General features: G+C 60.7%; 2 protein-coding genes and 1 long non-coding RNA gene across 17 annotated transcripts in view; 1 reads left to right on the top strand and 2 right to left on the bottom strand.

Annotated features, from left to right (window-relative positions):
• Positions 1-7: 7 nt before the first annotated feature.
• Positions 8-2,227, bottom strand: C17H8orf82 (chromosome 17 C8orf82 homolog). 2 transcript variants are annotated; one of them, XM_067712523.1, is made up of 4 exons: positions 2,022-2,227; positions 1,443-1,669; positions 742-790; positions 8-483 (listed from the first exon to the last, which is right to left on the bottom strand). In XM_067712523.1, the coding sequence occupies exons 2-4, from the start codon at positions 1,602-1,604 to the stop codon at positions 38-40; spliced, it is 657 nt and encodes a 218-aa protein (XP_067568624.1). In that variant the 5' UTR covers positions 1,605-1,669; positions 2,022-2,227; the 3' UTR covers positions 8-37. The 2 variants fall into 2 exon arrangements, with proteins under 2 accessions (XP_067568624.1, XP_067568623.1); XM_067712522.1 differs by lacking the exons at positions 1,443-1,669; positions 2,022-2,227 and having other exon boundaries at positions 742-1,109.
• On the top strand, positions 2,012-2,956 carry LOC137210559 (uncharacterized). Its single transcript, XR_010936613.1, has 2 exons — positions 2,012-2,115; positions 2,821-2,956. It is a non-coding gene; the product is annotated as an uncharacterized lncRNA (long non-coding RNA).
• The window catches only part of ARHGAP39 (Rho GTPase activating protein 39), a 73,815-nt gene continuing 54,481 nt past the window's right edge, over positions 2,378-21,711 (bottom strand). For 4 of the 14 annotated variants that reach the window (XM_067712465.1, XM_067712474.1, XM_067712466.1 and 1 more), the window contains 8 exons: positions 17,787-19,146; positions 15,382-15,943; positions 9,515-9,607; positions 6,380-6,453; positions 5,658-5,767; positions 5,360-5,485; positions 4,067-4,718; positions 2,378-3,987 (listed from right to left, as the gene is read on the bottom strand). In XM_067712465.1, coding sequence (XP_067568566.1) covers positions 3,793-3,987; positions 4,067-4,718; positions 5,360-5,485; positions 5,658-5,767; positions 6,380-6,453; positions 9,515-9,607; positions 15,382-15,943; positions 17,787-19,146 — 3,172 coding nt within the window. In that variant the 3' untranslated portion in view covers positions 2,378-3,792. Of the gene's footprint in view, positions 3,988-4,066; positions 4,719-5,359; positions 5,560-5,657; positions 5,768-6,379; positions 6,454-9,514; positions 9,608-15,381; positions 15,944-17,786; positions 19,147-21,711 lie in introns of those variants that run through there. The other 10 variants (XM_067712472.1, XM_067712468.1, XM_067712473.1 and 7 more) reach the window with 10 other exon arrangements.

Genomic DNA, 21,711 nt, shown 5'->3' with positions numbered 1-21,711 from the left:
GCGGGGCTGGGGGCACCAGCGGCTGCGAGCCCGCCGCTCAGGGCGGCGGGGTGGCGAGCAGCAGCGGGGCCAGGTCCATGGTGAGGGCGAAACGGCTGCCCTGCCAGTGCACGTGCGAGGGCAGCTCGGGCGCGCCGGGCGCGTACTCGAAGCAGGCGCTGAGCTCGAAGGCCAGAGCCGATCGCACCAGGCCCACGCCACCTGCGCGCTCCGGCGCCGGGTGGTAGAGACGCCCATTGGAGGACAGGGGCAGTAGGCGCGCCGGCTCGAAGGGCACGGCCAGGGCCTCGCCGCCGCCGCAGTAGGAGAGGCGCGGGGGCTCGGAGCCAGCGGCCAGCAGGTGCGTGAAGACCACGGGACGGTCCTCGCAGCGTAGGTAGTTGCGCTCTCTGCCGCAGGGCGAGAGGAAGGGGAAGGAGGCCTCGTAGCGCCCGCTGCGGTTGGGTCTCAGGCGGGAGAAGAAGATGACCAGGAACTGCGGGTCTGTGGTGGGGGGGAGGCCGCGACTGCTCAGCATGCCGGGCCCCGAGGCCCCCTAGGCCCTACTGCCCCAGGCAGGGGGCTCGCCCTGGGTCACACCAAGGGCAGACGCCGGCGGTCGGACAGCCTCCCAGGCCTCACTCTAGATAGGGGGCTTTTGAGCGCAGGACAGCCAGTGCCCTTGGTGTGGTTGGGCAGCGGGGCCCTTCAGGGCCTTCCCCGAAGGAAGAGGGAAGGTGGGGGAGGAGGGCGCATCAGTACCTTTGAAGCAGGTGATGAAGTTCTTCATTTTGGAGTCATCCAGGAAAAGCTGTAGAGAGGCAGACCGTGGCCCTTGAGTCCCAGGGGGAATCCCGACAGAGCCGGCCCCAGGGAGAGAAGGCCTGGGCGGGCCTGAGCCCGGGCCAGTGTCCGCTTTCTTTGCTCGTCTGTGCACACCGTGTGCAGGGAGGCGCGTGGAAGGTAAGCCTGGGGGCCCTGCAGACTTCTTTCTCCACATCTACCCCGCACCCCCGGCCTTGCTTCCTCATGCACAGGTCCTCTGGGTTGGCATGCCTTTCCCGCGCCTCTTCCCTCCCCCTTTCAAGTTTCTAATGAGATGTGCCCCTCCTCCGCGGAGGCTATCTGACTTGCTTCCTCCTGTATATGTAGGATGCCCCCTCCAGGGCTTCCAAAGCAGGCGGGGCGGCCCCGACCTGGGGGCCGCAGGATCTGGGGATGCAAAGCGCGCAGGGCGTAACCACGTGTGGGAGGTGGGCCGCTCGGACCTAACCCTCTGGGGCCGGGGCCGGGCGCCCCAGTCTGTCCAGCGCGACTGCGGAGGTCGGGTACCCTTACTTTAAAGACCCCGCCTACTCAGGCCCCGCCCCTCACAGGGTCTTCCCTCTGGCCCCGACCCGCAGAAACCCGGCACCAGGCCCTGCCTCTCACGGGAGCCCCCCTCAGGCCCCGGCCCCGCCCACCTGGCCCTGATGATCCACGTAGTAAAAGTACTCGCGCGTCCGCGGCTCTGGGCTCTGGCCCTGCGTGTAGGAGACGCCCCCGCCCCCACCGTAGGCCCGGGTCCCCGGGGACCGCGCCAAGCCGAGGGCCCAGGTCCGCAGCACTCCGCGCGTCGCCCACATCGTCCTTCCGTGCCGGAAGCGGCTAGAGGGTCACGCGAGGGCGGTGCTGCGCTAACGTAAGTCCCCTGGTGTCGGCGACCTCGCGCTTTGGGTTCCGGCGGCGGCCGCGGAGCTCGTCCCCACCCCCCGGGCTTTGCTTGTTCCCCGGACCCCGGGCGGTTCCGACACTTCCTTCTCTGGGATTTAGGGGCGCGCCGCCCTGCCGTCCGGCTGGGAAAGGGGTGGGGGGCGGGGCCTCCCGACGGTGGGGTTCGAGTGTGAGACGCGGGTGCGGGCGATTTCGGGAACAGGGATACGGGCTGGGGACGGGGCGCTGCCGGGCATGCGGGCCCTGTCCCTCCGCCCTCGGAGGCTGGTTGCTCTCACGTGGGCGAGGTACCCGCCCTGTCTCTTCCCCCAACCCCTAGGAAGCCCCACCCCCCACCCCGGTGGGGCAATCTGCCTGTCCAGCTGGGTGCTGAACCGAGAGGTGGTGAATAAACACTGCCTAGAAGCCTATGCCAGCTTGCGGGTAAGGTAGCTCAGAAAAAGCTCCCCTCCCAATCAAGCAGGGCTTTCGGGCTCAGTTGTGATACCCCAGGTGCCTCGCACCTTGCGCGCCTACCTGGAGTCTCGTCCCCGTTCCCGGGAAGCTGCCTTGCTCTCCCCCCCACCCCCTGCTGCCCCCAATTCATTCTCCCTTGGCCTGGCTTCCACCCTGGTGCCCACACCAGCTACCGACTGGCCGCTGATAGCTGCCCCGCCGCAACTGGAAGGAATGGGATGCGACAGGCTCGCAAGTGTCCATACGTACTTTATTCACACAAAGTGTTGTCATCTCTCGAGTCCGTGCATCAGAGCGAGAGTCTGTGGCCGGGCCGCCCCTACCCAGGCCCCGAGACCCCCGGACTGAGGACGCTCCCCCAGTGGACACCGGGCCTCGGCAGGACTGGGTTCTTTTGTTCTTAATAAATAAAAACTCAACTCTAAATATATATATATATATATATATATATATATATATATATATATATATATATATAACCAGGGAGAAATTAAGTTTTACCACAATTGGAACTCAAATTACAAATTGGAAAATGTACAAACTGAGAGTCTAGATACCTCCCCTCCACCCACCCACCCTACCCCCCGCCCCGGCTCTGGCCTCGAGGAAGGGCAGTCGCCGGTGCCCCTCTGGTCCCCCAGTTCAGGGCTCCTTCCCTCTCATCTGCTGCAGGTCCTGGATGGGGATGGGGCAGGGTTTGATTTTTGGTCAGAAGCCAAGAGGGTGGAGAAGAAAATGAAGGAATGATCTCAACTTGTCTGCAGAGGACGGGAGAAGCCTCAAATAAATAACATTTGGGTTAAGACTATGTCATTAGCAAATTTAGTTCTTATATCTTTCGCTCTATTTATCTCTCTATACACAGGCGGATTGGGATGCGGGATAGATTCTGAATTTATAGTTACACGAAGAAAAAATACTCTTGCCCCTCCCCCACCCTGCCCAAAGAATGCCTGCCCAACCCTGCCCCCAACCCCAGAGGACTTTGGCTTGGGGGCCCCTTTCTACCCAGAGAGAGCCTATCGGGCCCAGCACCAGCCAGGTTCTGCTCTGGTGGTGAAAAGCCCAGAGCCCTGGAGCCCCCAAACTCCTGTGCAGTCACCACGCTGGAGGCCACAAGTGGCAAGGGGAGGGGGCGGGAAGGGACTGGGGAGGGCGGAAGTCGCAGATCAGGAGACCCCCCCCCCAGGTCAGGGGGAGGGCAGAGGAAGAGGAAGATGGGCAGCCGGGCTGGGCCGGGGCCAAGCTGAGCGCAGCAGCCCCAGCAAGGCGGCTCGCCCCAGCAAGGGCGGCTTGTGCTCTCGGGCCGGCCGGGAGGGGCAGTGTCACTTGGCTCCAGGAAACAGAAGGCACTTTCTCGCGGCCGGACCGCGGCTGGCGGTGGGCGCGGCAGCGCCGAACGACACGGCCACGAGGCCCGGGGCGGGGCAGAGGCGCCCTTCCCGCAGCCCCTCTGCCTTGGTTGCGCCTTCAGGCCGAGGGCCCGGGTCGGGGGATGCGGGTTCCAGGGCTGGGGCGGGCATGGGCGGAGCCGGCATGCTACCTCCGCTTCTCGGGCGTCCCCTCCCCCCTCCCCGCGTGCCCCCTGCCCGGGCGCAGCCGGGCAGGCTCTGTCCCCACCCTCGGTCCCTCGGTGCCCACGCGCTATAGCACGCCCTCCATGAAGGTGGTGTCCAGGTGCTGGATGAGCACGCGCAGGAAGGACATCTCCTTGCGAGTGTTCTCAAAGATGATGCGCGGGTCGTCCGAGCGGCAGCGCAGGCAGTTGGGCGCCATCACCATGGCCAGGTTGCTGACGTCCATCTTGGTGATGGCCACATTGGCGGGCTGCACGAACACCTGCGCGGGGAGCGGGGAGCTGCGGGTGGGCCGGGGCGGGGCGCGGAGGGGCGGGGCGCGGAGGGGCGGCACCGCCTACCTGGAGGAAACGGATGAGGTAGCACAGCACCAGGCGGTTGATGCGGGGCAGGGCGTGCACCACGGCCACGGCGGCCTCGGGGCTCTCGTAGTGCGCGATGCACTGCTCGTAGAACTCGTGGGGGATCAGGGGCTCCTCCAGCTCCCGGTACCACAGCTTCAGCAGCGACGCTGGGGACGCAGCGCGGGGGTTTCGGCTGGGCGGGGCAGTCGGGGACCCGCCCCACCAGCAGCAAGGGGCGAAAGCGGCCGTGTGTGTCGGGAGTGGGGGCGAGGGGCCAGGACCAGACGGGAGGTGTCCACCCAGCCGTGTGGACTGCGCGGCCGGAGGCCTGCGGGCTCCTGGTCCTGAGGGCCTGGACTGACCCCGAGCGCCGGGAACCAAGAGAGGCTGTGCAGCCACCGTGCGCAGGCAAGCGGAGGGAGGCGCCGCGGAGGCTGTCCAACGGCAGGGGGACGTCTGTGCTGGAAATGGACCAGAGGGCTGTCCCTTCACGACGGAAAGCAGGGAGGGCTGAACCGTCCGAGCTGCTCCTGCTGCTGAGGGGACTGGGGGCTTACCTGGGACGTGGGGGTCCTCCAGGCCTGTAGGCACCTTCCACTGGTCCACCTGTAGCTTCAGGGCATTCACCTCATCAATGTCCCCAGGGACTCTGCCAAGCACAGGGCAGGTCTCAGGGAGGAGGAGCTGGGCTTGCTCAGGGTCAAGGCTGCCTGACCTCTCTCTGCCCAAATGGCCTCTTTCCTACCAGAGGGAGGTGTGGCTGGGGTCCCCTGTCCCAGGCCCCCATCCCTCATCCCTCTGCTGACTGCCCCCAGGCAGATCCCTTCCTCAGAATGGTCCCCGAGGCCCAAAGCCATAAGCCTGTTTCCCCGCCTGTCCTGGGTCTTGGGTAGGTGAGTCACGACGGCAGGTGCCTGGCCATGTGCCGCCCTCCATGGGGCAGGGCCGTCACCTCCACTCTCAGGTGACGGCCGTTTGCTGGGGGCTGCCGCATCTTTCCAGGCCCTGCCCATGGCTGGTGTCCAAGTACCCTCTGGGCCCCTGCTGGCCATTTCTGCAAGGGCACTGTCCCTGGCTAGCTCTCCTGTCTGGGTTCCGGTGTGCTGCCATTCAGGAGCGAGAGCCCTGCTGACTCACCTCCTAAAGATGGGGCCCTCCCCACCCTCCTGGCCGCAGAGCGCCCGGCCCTTCTATTTGCTCCAAGTTGCCCTCCCTGCCTGCATGCTGGCCTCTCAGGGGGCTTCTCTGGCTGCTCTGAGGCAGGGGCCCGGGGCCCAGGTTGCAGGGCACCTGAAGATGCCTTCCGTCTGGTCACCGTTGAGTGCAAGCACCTCCTCCGACAGCCGAGTCTGCACCCAGGGCAGCTGCCGATCGGGGAAGCGCTCCCTCTGCATGCTCATGACCTCCTGCAGCGCACTGCCAAACATGGACGGGCTGAACACAGCGTTCTTGGCATGCCGGATCTCCTCCACGTTGGGCTTCTTCAGCCCCTGCAAAGGCGGCCCAGCTCTCTGTCCCAGTGTGGCCTGGCGCCCAGCTCCCAGCCCTCCCTCCCCCTACACCCCTGCAAGGGCTGCCCCTGGCTCACCCGCCCTCTTTCCTCCTTCTGTCCTCTCGTCCCTGTGAGCCCCAGGCCCGAGCCGGGGACCCCCAACTCCCTGGCCCCTGAGTCACCAGAGGCGCCTCCTGCTGGGCCACCTGCGGCATCAGAAGCTCCAAGTGGCACCCTCCGCACTGTGAGCCGTTAAGTGCCCCACCTGCCCCCCCCCCCCGCCTCCCGCTGGACCCTGTCTGGGCGTCACCGGCACAGGCTGCCCGCTGGACCCTGTCTAGGCATCGCCAGTGCAGGCTGCCCGCCCACCCCTGCCCGCTGGACTCTGTCTGGGCCTCACCGGCACAGGCTGCCCGCCCACCCCTGCCCACTGGACCCTGTCTGGGCATCACCGGCACAGGCTGCCCGCTGGACCCTGTCTAGGCATCGCCGGCACAGGCTGCCCGCCCACCTCTGCCCGCTGGACTCTGTCTGGGCATCACCGGCACAGGCTGCCCGCTGGACCCTGTCCGGGCATCACCGGCACAGGCTGCCCGCTGGACCCTGTCTAGGCATCGCCAGCACAGGCTGCCCCCCGCCCCCCGCTGGACTCTGTCTGGGCATCACCGGCACAGGCTGCCCGCACACCTCTGCCCGCTGGACCCTGTCCGGGCATCGCTGGCACAGGCTGCCCCCCCCTCCCGCTGGACTCTGTCCGGGCATCGCCGGCACAGGCTGCCTGCCCACCCCTGCCCAGCGGTTCTGGGAGGAGCTCGTACCTTCTTGGCTCCAGTCAGGGCCGCCTTCTGCAGCTTGTGGTAACAGTACTTGGCGTATGTGCTTATTGCCACCCCTGGAAAAGAATGGTGCCAGTTGGCTTGGCATGGATGAGTGGGAGCAGAGGCTGCAGGCCAACCAGTGACTGAGGAGGGAGCAGCAAGAGGGGTGAGGAGAGGTGGCTCCTGCAGGAACCTGGCGCCCAGGCCCGGCCAGCCTCCTGCCTGCTGCTCGCCCCGCCCAGGCAGTGGGTCCTCACTCATGTGAAGAGGCAAGGGGGCACTGCCCTCTCCTCCAGGGGAGCCAGGTTGAAGAAGGAAGCCCTCCGCCAGCCTACCCAACCCTCCCCCTGGCCAGGAAGGTCAGGCTGGGGATGAGGTCTATTCCCCCGGGGGAGTCGCAGGCAGGACGGGGCAGGGCCTGGGGGGGGTCCCCTGAGAAGGGTGACCTCCATGTGCTGCACGCCTGCAGGCACTCAGTGCCCATCGCCTTGAGCCAGCACTGGAGGAGGGAGCTTTGCGAGGGGCTGGGCAGCAGGCCCAGCTCTCTTGCAGCCCAGCTTCCAGCCAGAGGCCCTGGGCAGCCCAGGGAGAGGCCTTAGCCCACAGGATCTCATGCCTGCTTGGCTGCCTGGGTGGGGGTCAGGGAGAGGGAGGCCCAGGGCCTGGCTCACTTGGGAGGGGCATGAGTGTGGAGGGGATGCCCTGTGCCCTGAGCCTGGGTTTCGCTGGGAGGGCAATGCTGGGGAAGGACCACATGGTGACTCTGCCTGAGGGCTGAAGGTGACAGGAGGAATTGTCTCCTTTCTCAAGGGAGGGGGCTTTCTAAAACCTCACCCCTGAAAGCAGAAGTTCTAGCTGGTGGTCATGGAGGGTGGCAGGGCCAGCAATCCGAGGGCAAAGACCTCAGGCCACGGGTCTTTCCAGATACGGTGTGCTGGGGCGGGGGATGGGGCTGGGGGGGCTGGAGGCAAAGGGAGGAGGGGGGAGAGGGAGTGGGGAGGAGGCCCCAGCCAGGGAGGGTCTGAAAGGTGTGGCGCATCTTTCCTGGCCCAGGCCAAGGGAAGCAGCAGCAAGACAGGAGCCATGCGGGCCGGGCTGCCCCAGACCACGGACAGACGGATGGGCCGACCGTGTGCCTCCAGGCTCAGGACAGACCCGCTCCCTGTAAGGCTCTGCCTCTGCTGGGCCTCCCTGCCTGAGGGGTGCCTCTGGACCCAAGTCTCAAATACAAACAGAGTCTTTTTTAAAGGAAGCAGTTGTCTGAGGACACAGGGTTCCGTGAACCTCAGTGTGAAGAACACAAACATGTCTGATGCGTGTAAACCTTTTCGTTTCTAGTTACCGCAAAATACTTCCGTCGTTATAACTGGTAAGGGGAGTCTGTTTTAGAGTAATCAAAGTGAAAACAAACGTTTCTTATAGGGGTTTAAACCGTGAAGAATCTTTCAGGTCCCTGGGGCCCCACAGACCCAAACGGAGAATCCTAGCTGCAGCTACCACTCAGCCAGCTTGGGACACAGCACGTGGAACCTTCCGCCACTGGCCCACGTGGGCAGGCTCTGGGCCCAGGGAGAGTGGATGGTGCTCAAGCCAACGGGACCTGGGCTGCAGCCTGAGCACCGGGAGCCCAGAGAGTGCTTGGCGGCAGGGCAGCGGGCGGCGCCTGCTCGCTTTCCCCACCCTGGGAGCGTGCCCACCCCTCCCTTGGGTGACAGCCTCCTGTCCCTGGGCTCGGGGCCGTGGGCAGACTTGCCCTGACCTCGTGTCACAGGGCTTCCTGGGACCAAACCGGCCTCTCCAACAGGCTGTGATCTGAATATCCTTGGGCCACCACCTCTCACCTGGCGATTGTGGTGCAGCCTTTCCAGGCCTTATTTCCTCTCTGTAGGATGGGGACAGGTGCCCATGAAGGGCTGACCTCAGTCTGGCATGGAGTGAGGGCTCAGTTGAGGGCTGCAGCTGCTGGAGTCCGAGGACTGAGGCCTCGTGTGCCTGGAGTCTCAGGGCTGGGGCACCTCTGCTGCCAGGGCACAGCCTCCTGGGCCAAGACTATGGGGTGTCTGAGTGCCCGTGGCCAACCCAGGGAAACCCACATGGTGCTGTGGGGGCCTCTGAGTCCACTGCCCCGTTCTGGCCTTGCCAGGGCATGGGATAGCGGAGAGATAGCGGCCCCCAGAGCGACCGACAAAGCAGCTCTCCCAGAGCCTCTGCTGCTGTGCCAGGTGCCCAGGCCAAGAACCTCGAAGGCTGCTGGGTGTGGCCAGGACCTGCCACCTCTTGGCACGGACTCTGCTGGGTCCTGGGGGAACTAGCCCCCTCCTCTGACCCACTCGGAGCTCCAACCACCCCCGGCCCACAGGAGCCTGCACTCTGTGCCCCCAGCCCCCCCTCACTGCTGCATCGGGACTCCAGTGGATGGGCTCAGGCAGGAGCTCAAAGCTCCTTCCCCAAGGACAGGGCCCCAAGGGCGGCTGGGAAGCCTGGACTGTGGCTGCCCCCCTTCTTCTGGTGAGGCTAGCATGTAGCCAGAGAGCTTCCCAGAGGAAGGGGTGCCAAGGGTGAGTCTCACAGGAAGAAGAGTGGGGCAAGTGTGGGTAACCAGGTACAGGTGGGATGGGGGCTGGTCCCAGGGCCCTGGTGCCAAGAAGGGAGGCTCATGGGGCAGAAATGGACGGCTGGGTCTCCTGGCCAGGAGAGCACAGCCTTGGGCTAACAGGGCTTCTCTGGAGCTTGGGTGGGGGTGGGCTGTGCTGGGGGCCCCAGGGAAACAATGCCAGGCTTGGCCCCCAGCCCCAGGGGTGGCCCGGCTGGAGGTCAGGGCTGGGCTGGCACCTGCCCACAGGGCACTCCCTCACCTCGGCGTGCCTCCAGCAGGCCCCGCCCCACTGAGAACCCAGCACGCACGTTGGAAATTGTTCTGAGCACCGTGGAGAAAGGCGCAGGGCAGGTGTGGCCTCTCCCAGGAGCCCTGTCGACGACCTGGGCTTCCAGCCCACTCAGGAGGAGACCTGACGGTTAGTGTCCCCCCGCTGTCCCCCCAGCCCAGAAGCGGTTAGAGAGAGGAGGCCAGGCGGCCGAGGCCGGAGAGCAGAGCTGTGCAGACGCAGCGCACAGGGGCTGCGGGAGAGGCCCTACCATCCGGCTCCTCAACATAAGGCTTGGGTTTCTTTCTCAACTTGGACTTCTTCTTACTGTTCCTTTCCAGAAGCGCTTTCATGTGCTGTGTCACTGGGGAGCAAACAAAGGGTGAGGCCACAGAACACAAAGAGGAACACGTGCCCACACGGTCCCGCTCGGGGCTGACCCTGGGCAGCTGGGAGGTCACTGCCCCAGCCTGCTGGACTCCTCAGAGGGAGATGGGCTGATGCCCCGCCAGAGGAGGAGGGGAGTGCCGGGCGGGGGCGGGTGTCTCGCTCAGAGTCCTGGGCACAGGGGTGGGTGTGTGGGCACACCTGGGTCGTGTGGCTGGGGAGGTGCCAGGAACGTGCCCCTGGGCAGTGGGGAGAGGATGTGGTCAGCTCATGACCCGCTGGCCGACAGAAAGGCAGGGGTAGGGAGCCCCCTGAGAGGGCCGCAGCCCAGCCATCTGGTTCCTACGTGGCTGCGTTCCAGGGGCTGAGTGGGTGCTGAGCGAGAGAGAGGGGCCTGGCTCCCCTCTCTGGCTGACCTGGGCACCCCCCCACACACACACCCCCCGCACAAAATAACTCAGCGCTGTCGATTCGGACCCTCCATCCCCCCATCCCGTGCTCTGGAAGGAAGTCGAGGCACACAGCCCACACTGAGGTGGGATTCACGCTCCCCTCATGGTGGACCCTCTTACCTACATAAATTATTTGTAATTCTTTTTTTCTTTCTTTCTTTTTTTGGCCGCATTGTGCGGCATTCGGGGATCTTAGCTCCCCAAACAGGGATCGAACCCGCACCCCCTGCAGTGGAAGTGTGGAGTCTTAACCACTGGATCACCAGGGAAGTCCCATATATCTATCTAATCATTTATATCATATTCATTCATCTTACATTCATTCATTCATCTTACATTGTCAGCTTACAGTTCCATATGACTTTATTCTGTTCCTTAAAGTGCTCCAGCTTTGGCCCCGGGGAGCTCTGTGTCCTGTGACCCGTGTCCTGTGACACGCCCCGTCATCTCCCCTCTGGCACATCCTCCCTTCAGGCACTGCATCTTGTACATTCCCTACCCCAGCCTTAGAATCAGCTGTTTCTCCAGACAGCTCTGGTTCCTTTTAATGGAAAATGGTAGAAACCAAGAGCTGCGGGTCAGGTGTCCTCAATGCTCTTGGGGTGTCACTGCTTCTAGGCCCCAGGCTGACAGGGCAAGGAAAGATACATGTGTATACGAGGTTGAAGAGACTCCCTTCTCTTCCAAGTGTTTTAATCAGGAATGGAATGTTGGATTTTGTCAAATGCTTTTCCTACACTTATTGAGATGATCTTATTATTTTTTTTTTTTACTCTGTTGATATGGCAAATTACATTGATTGATTTTTGAATGTTAAACCAACTTTTCATTCCTCAGATAAACCCCACTTATTCAAGATGCATTATCCTTTTAATATATTCTTGGATTTAATTTGCTAAAATATGGTTCATTTTTGTCCTATCCTCATGAGGGATACTATCTGTGCTTCTCTTTCAAATTTTTGGTAATGCCCTTTTCTAATTTTGATATAGAGAGAATTGGGAAATATTCCCTCCACTTCAATTTTCTGAGTTAATTGCTACACAAACAATGAAATATTTGATAGAATTCACTAGTGAAGCCATTTGGGCCTGGAATTTTCTTTGTGGGAAAGTTTCATAAAGTACCAATTTCTTTAACAGATATATGATTTTTCTGGTTATCTATTTTTTATTGAGTGATCTTTGGTAGTTTGTGTCTTTCAAGGAATTTGTCCATTTCCTCTAAATTGTCATATTTACTGGCATAATGTTGTTCATAGTATTTCCTTACTATCCTTTTTCTTTTTTTTTTTTGCGGTATGTGGGCCTCTCACCGTTGTGGCCTCTCCCGTTGCGGAGCACAGGCTCCGGACGCGCAGGCTCAGCGGCCATGGCTCACGCGCCCAGCCGCTGTGCGGCATGTGGGATCTTCCCGGACCGGGGCACGAACCCGTGTCCCCTGCATCAGCAGGTGGACTCTCAACCACTGCGCCACCAGGGAAGCCCCTCCTTACTTTTTGATATAATTTCCTCTCACTGTTTTTTTTTAAGTTTCTTAAAGTAGCTGAGGTAACTGATTTATTTCCTAATACAGTTAGGCGCCATAAATTTCCCTCTAAGTACTGCTTTAGCTGCATCACACAAATTTTAATGTTTTGTTTTCATTTTCTTTCAATTCAAAATACTCTGCACCTTCCTTTTTCATTTTTATTTGACCCATGGATTGTTCAGTAGTATGTTCTTTAGTTTCCAAATACTCAGGGATTTTCCAGATATCTTTATGTTGCTGATTGCCAATTTAATTCCACTGTGGTTAGAGAACACACTTTCTATGACTCACATTCTTTTTTTTTTTTTTTAGTATTTATTTTGGCTGTGCCGGGTCTTAGTTGCGGCACGCGGATTTCTTCGTCACGGCACGTGGACTCTTAGTTGCGGCATGCGTGTGGGTTCTACTTCCCTGACCAGGGATCAAACCCGCACCCCCTGCATTGGGAGTGTGGAGTCTTACCCACTGGACCACCCTATGACTCACATTCTTTAACCTTTATTGAGACTTGTTTTATGGCTCAGAGTATGGCCTGTTTTGGAAAAGTGGCTGAGATCTGAGTCCAGATGCTCTGGGTGCAGTCTTTAACCTTGGCTACTCCATTGTAGCTGCTTTGCTTCCTAAACAGACCTTCAACTAGTCCTTTTGTTTTCAGCTCCGTGGTCACTCCCACTTCCATACCACTGCTGGAGGAAGCTGGCTCCACCCACTGCTGCGCTTTTTAGGGTTTGCTACTTGCTTCGACTTGTCAGCTTCCCCACCACCTGCTTGGGATCCACGTTTCTTGGTCGGCCAAGTCAGTTTCCAGCCACTCGTCCATATGCTTTTCAGCTTCCAAAGCATAGTTGTTCTTCCTCTTCCATTCTCTTTGTCCTGGTGGGTTTTAGTATTTTTTATTGTGATAAATTATACGTAACATAAAATCTGCTATCTTAACCATTTTTAATTGTACAGTTCAGGGTATTAATTACATTCATATTACTGTGCAATCATCACCACCATCCATCTCCAGCACTTCTTCATCTCCCAAAATGGGAAGTCTGTACGAATCAAACAACTCTCCATGTCTCCCTCCCCGTAACCCATGGCACCCACCATTCTGCATGAACTTGACTACTCTAGGGATCTCATACAGTTATCTGTCTGATTCGTGCAGTATTTGTCTTTTTGGGTCTGCCTTATCTCACTCACCATAATGTTTTCAGGATTCAGCCATGTTGTAGCCTGTGCCAGAAGTTCCTTCCCTATTAGGCTGAATAATTCCATTATGTGTACAGATGACACTTCATTTATCTATTCATCCATCAATGGACACCTGGGCTGCTTTCCACCTCTTGGCTATTGTGAATATGCTGCTATGAACATGGGTGTACAAATAGCTGTTCATGCTCCTGCGTTCAATCTTTCGGGTGTATGCCCACAAGTGGAATTGCTGAGTCCTATGATAATTCTATTTTTAATCCTTTGAGAAACTGCCATTCTGTTTCCATAGTGGCTGCAGCATTTTACATTTCCTTGTGAGGTTTCTTTTTCTGCCTTTAAAAAATTCCTTCACTGTTCTTTTATCGTGAGTTCAGGGTGGAATGCAAGTAAATGCACGTGATCGTCCTGCCATCTTCACCTGGAAGGCAGCGTCTTGCTGTGAAGGCACATGTAGCCCTCAGGGTCTGCAGCCTTCCCGTGTGCTCTTTGCGGAGCATCCCTGCGATGCCTGTGCTGACAGCACGCTTAGGGAGGTCCAGGGCAGAAAGGCTGTGGAGTCACCTGGTGGTGGCTGGTACAAAGGTGTGACCACGTGCGAGCCGAGGCTAAGCCAGGGGGTGGGGTCACGTGAATTGGGGTTCACTGTGCGGTACCTTGTTCCCTCGGAGTGGTGACCACACAGCAGATGTCAAACACGTGCTGGCAGATGAATCAAAAGCTTCTGAGGCCAAGGCAGACAGTGTGGTTCAGCGTGAGGCCCCACACACGGGAGCCAGCTCAGCTCTGCCCCCGTTGGTGCTCCCAGGATGGACTGCATTTCCTTTTTCTAAGCACAGGCTAGGTCTTCTGGGCTGATGGGGCCTGCCCTCCTGACTGGCAGCCGGCACCCATGTTCTCGACAGGGGCCGGTGGGAGGGAGATCGAGGCCTCTCCTCTGGGCTCAGTGACGAGCAGGGCCTGGCAGAAAACGCCCACCCAGAAGTGGGTCTCAGGGCTGGAGACAGGGCTTTGGCTGGAGGGCAACCCTGTGCCACAGATGTAAGACCAGATCCCACAGACACAGAACCCTGCTAGCGGGACCACACAGACCCAGCGTGGTCTGTGGGCAGAGACCACCGGGGCCTCAAAACCATGACTACCAGGCTGCAGCTCGGTTCTCTCAGTCTGGCTCCTATCGCACAGACACTAGGGCGAAAGTGCACTAACCTCCGTGCAAAACCGCAACGTCCAGCTCTCCATGGACGCCCCAGCCAGAGCGGGCACAGCCTGGAGCCTCTGGCCTCTGTCCGCGGCTCACTCACCTTTCACTCAGCAAGCACTCCTGGGGCCCCCGAGGGCTGTGTGCTGAGCGGCGGACACACACTTCCAAACCTCCAGCTCACGGCAGGGACGTTTCAAGACATTTTTGGAAGAGGCTGAGGTGAACCATGAAGCCACTGGGGGCCCACCTGCTCCTGGGAAGGTCTGAGAAGACAGAGGCAGGTCCAGGCTGCCCGCTTCGTCCAGGGAGCCCCCTGGGGAGACCCGTCGGCAGTGTTCGGCGATCCTGCTTCAAAAAACTGCAAGCCTGAGCAAACATTTCACGGCTTCCAAGATCTGCCCCTAAACGGCTGGTGTGCTGGACGGTGCCTATGCTTCACACACCTTCCCCGGGCCCCCCACTGCCCTGCAGCCCTCATCACTGTGTGCACAGGCCTCAGCCCCCCACACCTGGGCTGGGGCAAAGCCCTGGCTAGACCAGCATGGATGGCCGCTCCCACCGAGCAACCTCGGGCACGGCAGACACTCACGGACACGGACACGGGGCGGCAGACGGCCTGCTGCGCTGGCAGGCGCTGCCTGCAGCTCCACCCCCATGCTCACTCTGCCCAGCCCAAGGCGAGCACCGCCGGGCTGGCGGGGCCGTGGCCCCGAGTCCTCCCCAAGGAAGGCCAAGCCGGGGCCCACACAGACCTGATGCATGGCCTTCAGGAACCCCAGGCAGCCGTCAGCAGGCTGCTGTCCATGGTGGTCCCAACCTCTGAACGCCTGAGGCGGCTCAGGCCAGCTCAGCTCACAGCACCTCAACAGCCTATGGCACAGACCCCTCAGACCCAGCGCTGGGCCAGGGCGCCCATGTCCCTCACCGCCCTCAGAAGCCCCCCCTGCGATGGCCACAAGGCATAGTGCGAGCCTGGCCAGGGCAAACGCTCTAAGTGCACACAGGCTGACTGGCCTCCCTGCCCTCGTCAGGCAGGGTGACCAGGACGGTAGCCTCAGAGTGGCGTGGATGCCGGCTGGCGGAGACATGGGTGCAATGGGTCCTCAAGCAGACCCCCACCTGTCAGCCCGTGGCCAGGGAGGGACCCTGTGCCACAACTGCCTGTGGCTCTTCTCAGGGCCTCAGTGCCGAGAAGGGGCTGCCTGAGGACCCCGCATCCCAGTGGAGGCCAAGGATGTGCCCCTCCGGGAGATGCTGTGTTTGTGTACCTGCTGCTGCCAGGTGCCACCCAGCGCAGACGGAAGCTCTAGCCGCAGCCTGTACTTGAGCTGGTGGCAGAGCCCAGGGGTCCTGTCTGGGTCTTACCTTTGGTGTCGTTGACGGGGTCCATGTGCCGGTAGATGTAGCCCTCCAGGTAGGAGTGGAACTTGGGCGTGGGCGGGAAGAAGGCCAGGCAGATGGCCATGAGCTCCCAGCCGCGGGCCAGGCTCTCGAGGCGGAAGTTCTCGGTGGTCTGCCGGCACAGCTGGATGTAGAGTTCGTCCCGCAGGCCCTGCACGCTCCAGCCCTTGGTGGCGATCTCCAGGGCCACGTGCAGCGGGTCGGCCTTGGCGCGCCGGTCGCCCATGTACATCTGGATCAGCTTGAAGACCTCACAGGCCTCCTTCTTCACGTGGCGGTCGCTGGTCACGATCATGGGCTTCTTGATAGACTCGCTGCTCCATGCCAGCATGTTGGCAATGGACACCTTCCGCCGGAAGAGGCCCTGTGTGTGTTTGTTGAAGTGCTTGGAGGCCCAGTTCTCGATGTCGGTCTCCGAGGACGGCTTGCGAAGTGTGAAGGTGGGGAACACGCAGCTGGCGCTGGGCATCACGCTCCGGGTCTGCCGGCTGCTCTCGAACTGGGCGCAGGTGCCGAGGTCCTCAGACTGGGGAGGACAGGGGGGCTGTGAGGGGGTGGGGGCCCCACGTGACCCAGCCAGGTGAGAGATGTGGCCCCCCCTACCCCAAGCGGGACCTGAAGCTGCTGTAGGAAAGAGGCCTGGGCGGGGTGGGGTGGGGTGGGGTGAGGCCGGGCCTGGGCTTCCAGCTCTGCACCTTGTACTGGTCTAACAGGGACCCAGAGAAGCCCTCCCTCTGACTTCTACCCTGCGGGCTTGGCCTCCGGGAGGTGCCTGCCCTGGTCTGGAGACCGAGGTTTGGGGGTGGCCAGCATGGGTCTGGGGGCAGGAGGGAGCCGCGCATGTGTCTCGTCAGCTTCTTGGGCTGCCGTAGCCCCAGGTAGGAGAGGGCCCGGGGACGCTGCATCCCCAGTGCTCACAGGGCTCTCCCCAGGCAGGGAGCTGGACCGTGCGTGGATGCAGGAAGGTGCTGCCTCCTACTGGCCTTGCCGCGGCTGTTTGGCTTCTGCTGGTTCAGATGGAAGGTCAGCCCCACAAAGCAGCAGAAACCCCCAGATGTAACATTTGACAGAGAAACAAATGTCTCTGGGCCACAACGGCTGCACCCTTTTCCCCAACAAAGATCGCGTTTGGAGTCTCGGGCATCGGGAAGAGCGACGCCATGCAGAGGGGCAGAGCCAGGCCTGAGAGGGCCGTGGGCTGCGGCCCTCCGCTCCCATGATGCTGGGAAGGGAGAGCGTTGCCCCAAGCCGCACCCCCACCCCCACCCCCGCCACCAACAGCCTCCACGTACCTGCACTCAGATAACAGCCCCTCACCCAACACTCTTTAGGGGCTCCTGTCCCCTCTGTCTGGGAGGTGGGCTCTCGTCCCCAGACCCGTGCTGGCCTCCCCAACCCTTGGTCTTGAAAGCAGGGAAGGTACCTCCCTGGGCAGCGCCAGGAGTGGACCTCCATCAGGCCCCTGGAGCCCACGCGTCCTGCTGTCCAGGTCACACGCTGGGAGCTGGGTGCCCCAGGACGCAGCTGTTCACACTCCACCTACCACCTGCCCCCCCGCCTCTTCCCATCTGTCCTGATGTCCTCCTGTGTTACAAGCCACAGACAGAAATGCTGCTCTGAGCTCTCCAGTCTGGAGGAACACTAAGTGCCCCGGGGGATGCTGGCCACCTAAGATGCCGTAGTTCTTGGGCATGTCTTCCCCACCAGGACTGGGGGTGGACATGAGGATCCTGACCCCGGGAGGCCCTGTGGCCACTGCCAGCTCTGAGCAGAGGCCAGGGCAGACCCTCAGCCTTGGCTTCAGGCAGCAGACTGGTGTGAAAGGTCAGGGACCAGGAGGTGAGAACGAGGATACTGGGCCACACCAAGCCCTGGGCACCATGCTCCTTGCACGCAACCGGGACAGCAGGTGCACAAGGATCCCGAGGGCCTGATGGATGCCCACGCCCAGCACTGAGCAGGGAAGACACCGCAGGCTGGGCTTCTGCCTTGGCTCCAGCTGCAGTGTGGGGTTCTGGCAGCCACCTGGGGCTTGCTGAATGTGTCCTGGCCCCAGGCTCTGAGCCACCCAAGGAGCGCCTGGTGCTCTACCTGCACAGCTCCTCACCCGAGAGCCATTCACAGGTGGAAGAACAGAGGCTCAGGGCTCAGTGGGCAGGTGGCGGCCTCTGTGGCCTGGAATCAGGACATGGCCTCTAGCCCCCTGGTGACGTGGCAGCACTGCGGGGCCTGGCCAGCAGCCGAGGTAAGAGACCCCCGTGCTGGCAGAGGCCTGGGGGGCATCTACCGTCTGTCCTCACTCACGCCTGCTGGGAACCGTGAAGCCACACCACCCCTGCCCGGGGACCCGGCCGCGGCCCGGCCCCTACCTGAGAGGGGTGGAGGTAGGGCTCCGGGGAGGCCAGGCTGGTCTGCACAGACACGCTCTTCTCGAGCAGGGCCTGGGGGAAGGCGAGCCGGTCCGAGGCGGCCCTCTGCCAGTGCTTTTTGCTCTCCTGCTGGGCCAGCGCCTCATCCTCGCTGAAGGCGCGCACCACAGGCCCAGGCATGGGCAGCGGCACGGCCCCGTCGCTCTCGTAGCCCGAGCCGTCCTGCTGTGAGTCCCAGCTGCCCCTCTGCTTCATGTGCAAGCGGGCCTGCTGTGCCTCCCAGGCCAGCCGGGCCTGAGCCAGGAAGGGCTCGGCCTCGCCCCGGGTCCCGTCCCCCTCACGCGCCTCGCCCTCTGCACGCCTTGTGGGCGCCAGGCTGGGGCCGCACAGGGGCCGCTCCTCGGTCAGGGGCTGCTGGCCAAGCGGGTCGCGGTCCCCGGGGCCCTCGGTGGACAGGGCGCTGGGGGTGTGGCACGCAGAGGGGTTCCTGCTCTTCCTCTTTCGTGTGCTGGGGGAGCAGCCCGTCGAGGACATGGTGTCCTGCTGGCTGGACCAGGACATGGCATCGTCCTGGGCCTGGGGTAGTGGCATGGGCGGCTGGGCGGACCGCAGCTCGGGCCCCTCCATGCTGCTGTAGTCCCCGGACGTGACCCCCAGGCGCTGGTCGCGCAGCAGGCAAGGGCTGGGCTGCAGGGAGAGGGAGCCGCCGCCTGGGTGGGGCGAGTACTTGTGCCTCGGGCCCGCGCGCAGCTTGGGGCTGGAGCCGGCCTGCTCCACATACACCAGCTGGCGGACATACTCCTTGCCAGCCGGGCTGTACTCCAGGCTCAGGTAGCGCTCGGGGCACTTCTGCCTGGTGAGCACCAGCTGCTGGTAGGGCGACGCCGAGGCCTGCTTGGGCGGCTTGCGGCTGGGAGACCGCCGAGGCGAGCTGGCCTGATAGCCCCCGCTGGCCTCAAACTGCACATCCATGGGGGGCTCGTCATAGATGGGGGCCTGGTACTCCACGGGGGGCTCTTCGTAGAGGGGGGGCTCGTAGGCGTAACGCGGGGAGGACGGCTGAGAGTCGGCGGCGGGCTTGCGGGGCTGGGCCAGCAGTGGGGAGCAGCTCCCCAGCTCAGCCCTCTTCAGGAAGGGTGACGGCCTCCGCTCTGAGAAGAAGACAGGGCCGTCCGCGTCGGAGGTGAAGGTCTGTAGGCTGGGCGAGTGCTGTCCCCCAGAGGGTCTGCGGGAGCGACCCCTGGGCTGGCTGTCCAGGGGGTAGCCGTTGCCCTGGGGGGAAAGGAAGCTGGGCTCCCTGTCGGCAACTTTGATGAGCATGCGCTCCTTGGTGCCCGAGTTCCAGCGGAGCGAGGAGGTCCTGGTGGGGGTGGGGGGGGGCGGTGCAGTACAGGTTACCTGGGGAGGTCCTGGGGGTGGGCAGGTTACCTGGGGAAGTCCTGGGGGGAACAGGTTACCCAGGGAGGTCTTGCGGGGGGCAGGTTACCCAGGGAGGTCCTGGGGGGGGCAGGTTACCTGGAGAAGTCCTGGGGGGAACAGGTTACCCAGGGAGGTCTTGGGGGGGTCAGGTTACCTGAGGAGGTCCTGGGGGGAACAGGTTACCGAGGAGAGGAGGAAATCTGACCCCTTTGCCAGCCTGGACCCATTACCCACCTGCTGACCTCATGGGTGTCTGAGGTCAGGGCCCAGAGGCCTGGTCATTGCTCACTGTCCTCTTCAAACCCGCCCCCCGGGGGCTGCAGGCTGTGGGGGCCTGGTGCCTCCTGGGGCTCCCAGCAGCGAGCTCTGCACTCTTCATAGGCCCTGACCTCTGGTCACTGCAGCCTAGAGTAAGCTGCCCTCCTGGCCTGGGAACTCCCCTCACACATTTCCCTGCAGCCTTCCCCTCTGGGGGCTCTCCTGATCCGGGAGCTTCCCCCAGACCCCAGCTGCTGTCCACGGCAACACTCCCTGCCAGGGCCTCTGTGAGTGTCTCTGCTCTGGTCCCACGCTAGAACCAGGCACAGAACTATTTCTGTAAGGAAGAGCCAGGAGGGGGACCTCCCAGGGGCCTCTCTGGCTTTGGAATCTATGAGTACTGGCCTGCAGGCCTCACTCCCGGCCTCGGCACCTGCCTGTGTTCCTACCAGGGGTGGCCAACACATCCCTTGTGCATCAGCATCTCAGGCCTTGGATTTCAACCACAGAGGCTCCTGTGAACTCCAAAAAAGGCTACCTGCCCTTCTCTGACTGCCCACACACACAGTCGGTACTCTGCACCTGACAGAGACGACAAAACTGTCCCCCAGTTCCTGAGAAAGCCTGCATCAGGCTAAGGGAGAGCTGGGGAGCTGTGGGGCCCAAATCACGGCCCTGCCACCGAGCGCAGGGGGCCACCCAAGACGCTCAGCCTCTTCTGAGCCTCACTTGCCTGGTGACATGAGTGACACTGCCCCTCGGGATACACGGACTTGACCACACACCATATCCGCCCACTGAAGGTCTGCACCACGTCCCACAGCTGTACCAGCCACGACGGGCCGGACCAAGTCCCAGAGAGATGAGTGGAGCTATCCTCTGCCACCTGCTCCCCCACCCCAAGAAACTCCTGGCTGCTTTAAAGATTTTCCTTTTACATTATTTATTTATTTATTTATTTATTTATTTATTTGTCGGCCGCATTGGATCTTTGTTGCTGTGTGCGGGCTTTCTCTAGTTGCAGCGAGCCGGGGTACTCTTCGTTGCGGTGCGCGGGCTTCCCGTTGTGGTGGCTTCTCTTGTTGCGGAGCACGGGCTCTAGGCACGCGGGCTCAGTAGTTGTGGCTCGTGGGCTCAGTAGCTGTGGCTCGTGGGCTCTAGAGCAAGGCTCAGTAGTTGTGGAGCACGGGCTCTAGGTGCGTGGGCTCAGTAGTTGTGGCTCGCGGGCTCTAGAACACAGGCTCAGTAGTTGTGGCGCACGGGCTTAGTTGCTCTGTGGCATGTGGGATCTTCCCGGACCAGGGCTTGAACCCGTGTCCCCTGCACTGGTGGGTGGATTCTTAACCACTGTGCCACGAGGGGAGTCCCTTTGGCCCATTTTAAAATCAGGTTGTTTTCTTACTGCTGGGGTTTAAGAGTTCTTTGTATATTTCAGATAACAGTCCTTTATCATTTGTGTCTTTTGCAAACATTTTCTCCCAGTCTATGGCTTGTCTGCTCATTCGCCTGACACTGTCTTTCGCAGAGCAGAAATTTTTAATTTTAATGAAGTCCGGCTTATCAATTGTTTCTTTCATGAATCATGCCTTGGACGTTGTACCTAAAAAGTCACTGCCAAACCCAAGGTCATCTGGGTTTTCTCCTCCATTACCTTCTAGGAGTTAGTTTTGTGTTTTACATTTAGGTCTGTGATCCATTTTGAGTTAATTTCCATGAAGGGTGTAAGGAATGTGTCCAGATTCATTTTCTTGCCTGTGAACGTTCAGTTGTTCCAGCACCATCTGTTGAAGAGACCATCTTTGCTCCGTTGCATTGCCTTTGCCCCTTTGTCAAAGATTACTTGACTATATTTATGGGGGTCTATTGGTTGTTTCTCCAGTCTATTCTATTTATCTATCTATTCTTTTACCAATACCACACTGTCGTGATGAAGGTAGCTTTATAGTAAGTCTTGAACTCGGGTAGTATTATTCCTCCAACTTTGTTCTCCTTGAATATTGTGTTGGCTGTTCTGTATCTTTTGCCTCTCCATAGAAATTTTTTTTAACATCTTTATTGGAGTATAATTGCTTTACAATGGTGTGTTTTCCATAGAAATTTTATTATCGCTTTGTCAATATCCACAGAACAACCTGCTGGGATGCTGACTGAGACTGCACTGAACATATAGATCAAGTTGGGAAGAGGTGACATCTTACTCCATTTATTTAGTTCTCCCTTGATATCTCTCATCAGAATTTTACAGTTT

This window comes from Pseudorca crassidens, chromosome 17 (genome assembly GCF_039906515.1).
Source record: "Pseudorca crassidens isolate mPseCra1 chromosome 17, mPseCra1.hap1, whole genome shotgun sequence".
NCBI classification, from domain to species: Eukaryota; Metazoa; Chordata; class Mammalia; order Artiodactyla; family Delphinidae; genus Pseudorca; species Pseudorca crassidens.
This window is presented reverse-complemented; position numbering and strand designations above follow the sequence as displayed.

Bases quoted from the DNA above. Each gene is read 5' to 3' on its own strand.
- C17H8orf82 (XM_067712522.1), bottom strand. From the start codon at position 979: ATGTGGAGAAAGAAGTCTGCAGGGCCCCCAGGCTTACCTTCCACGCGC. The intron at 484-741 runs GTACTGATGCGC...CCCCCACCACAG, and splicing joins CTTCATCACCTGCTTCAAAG to ACCCGCAGTTCCTGGTCATC.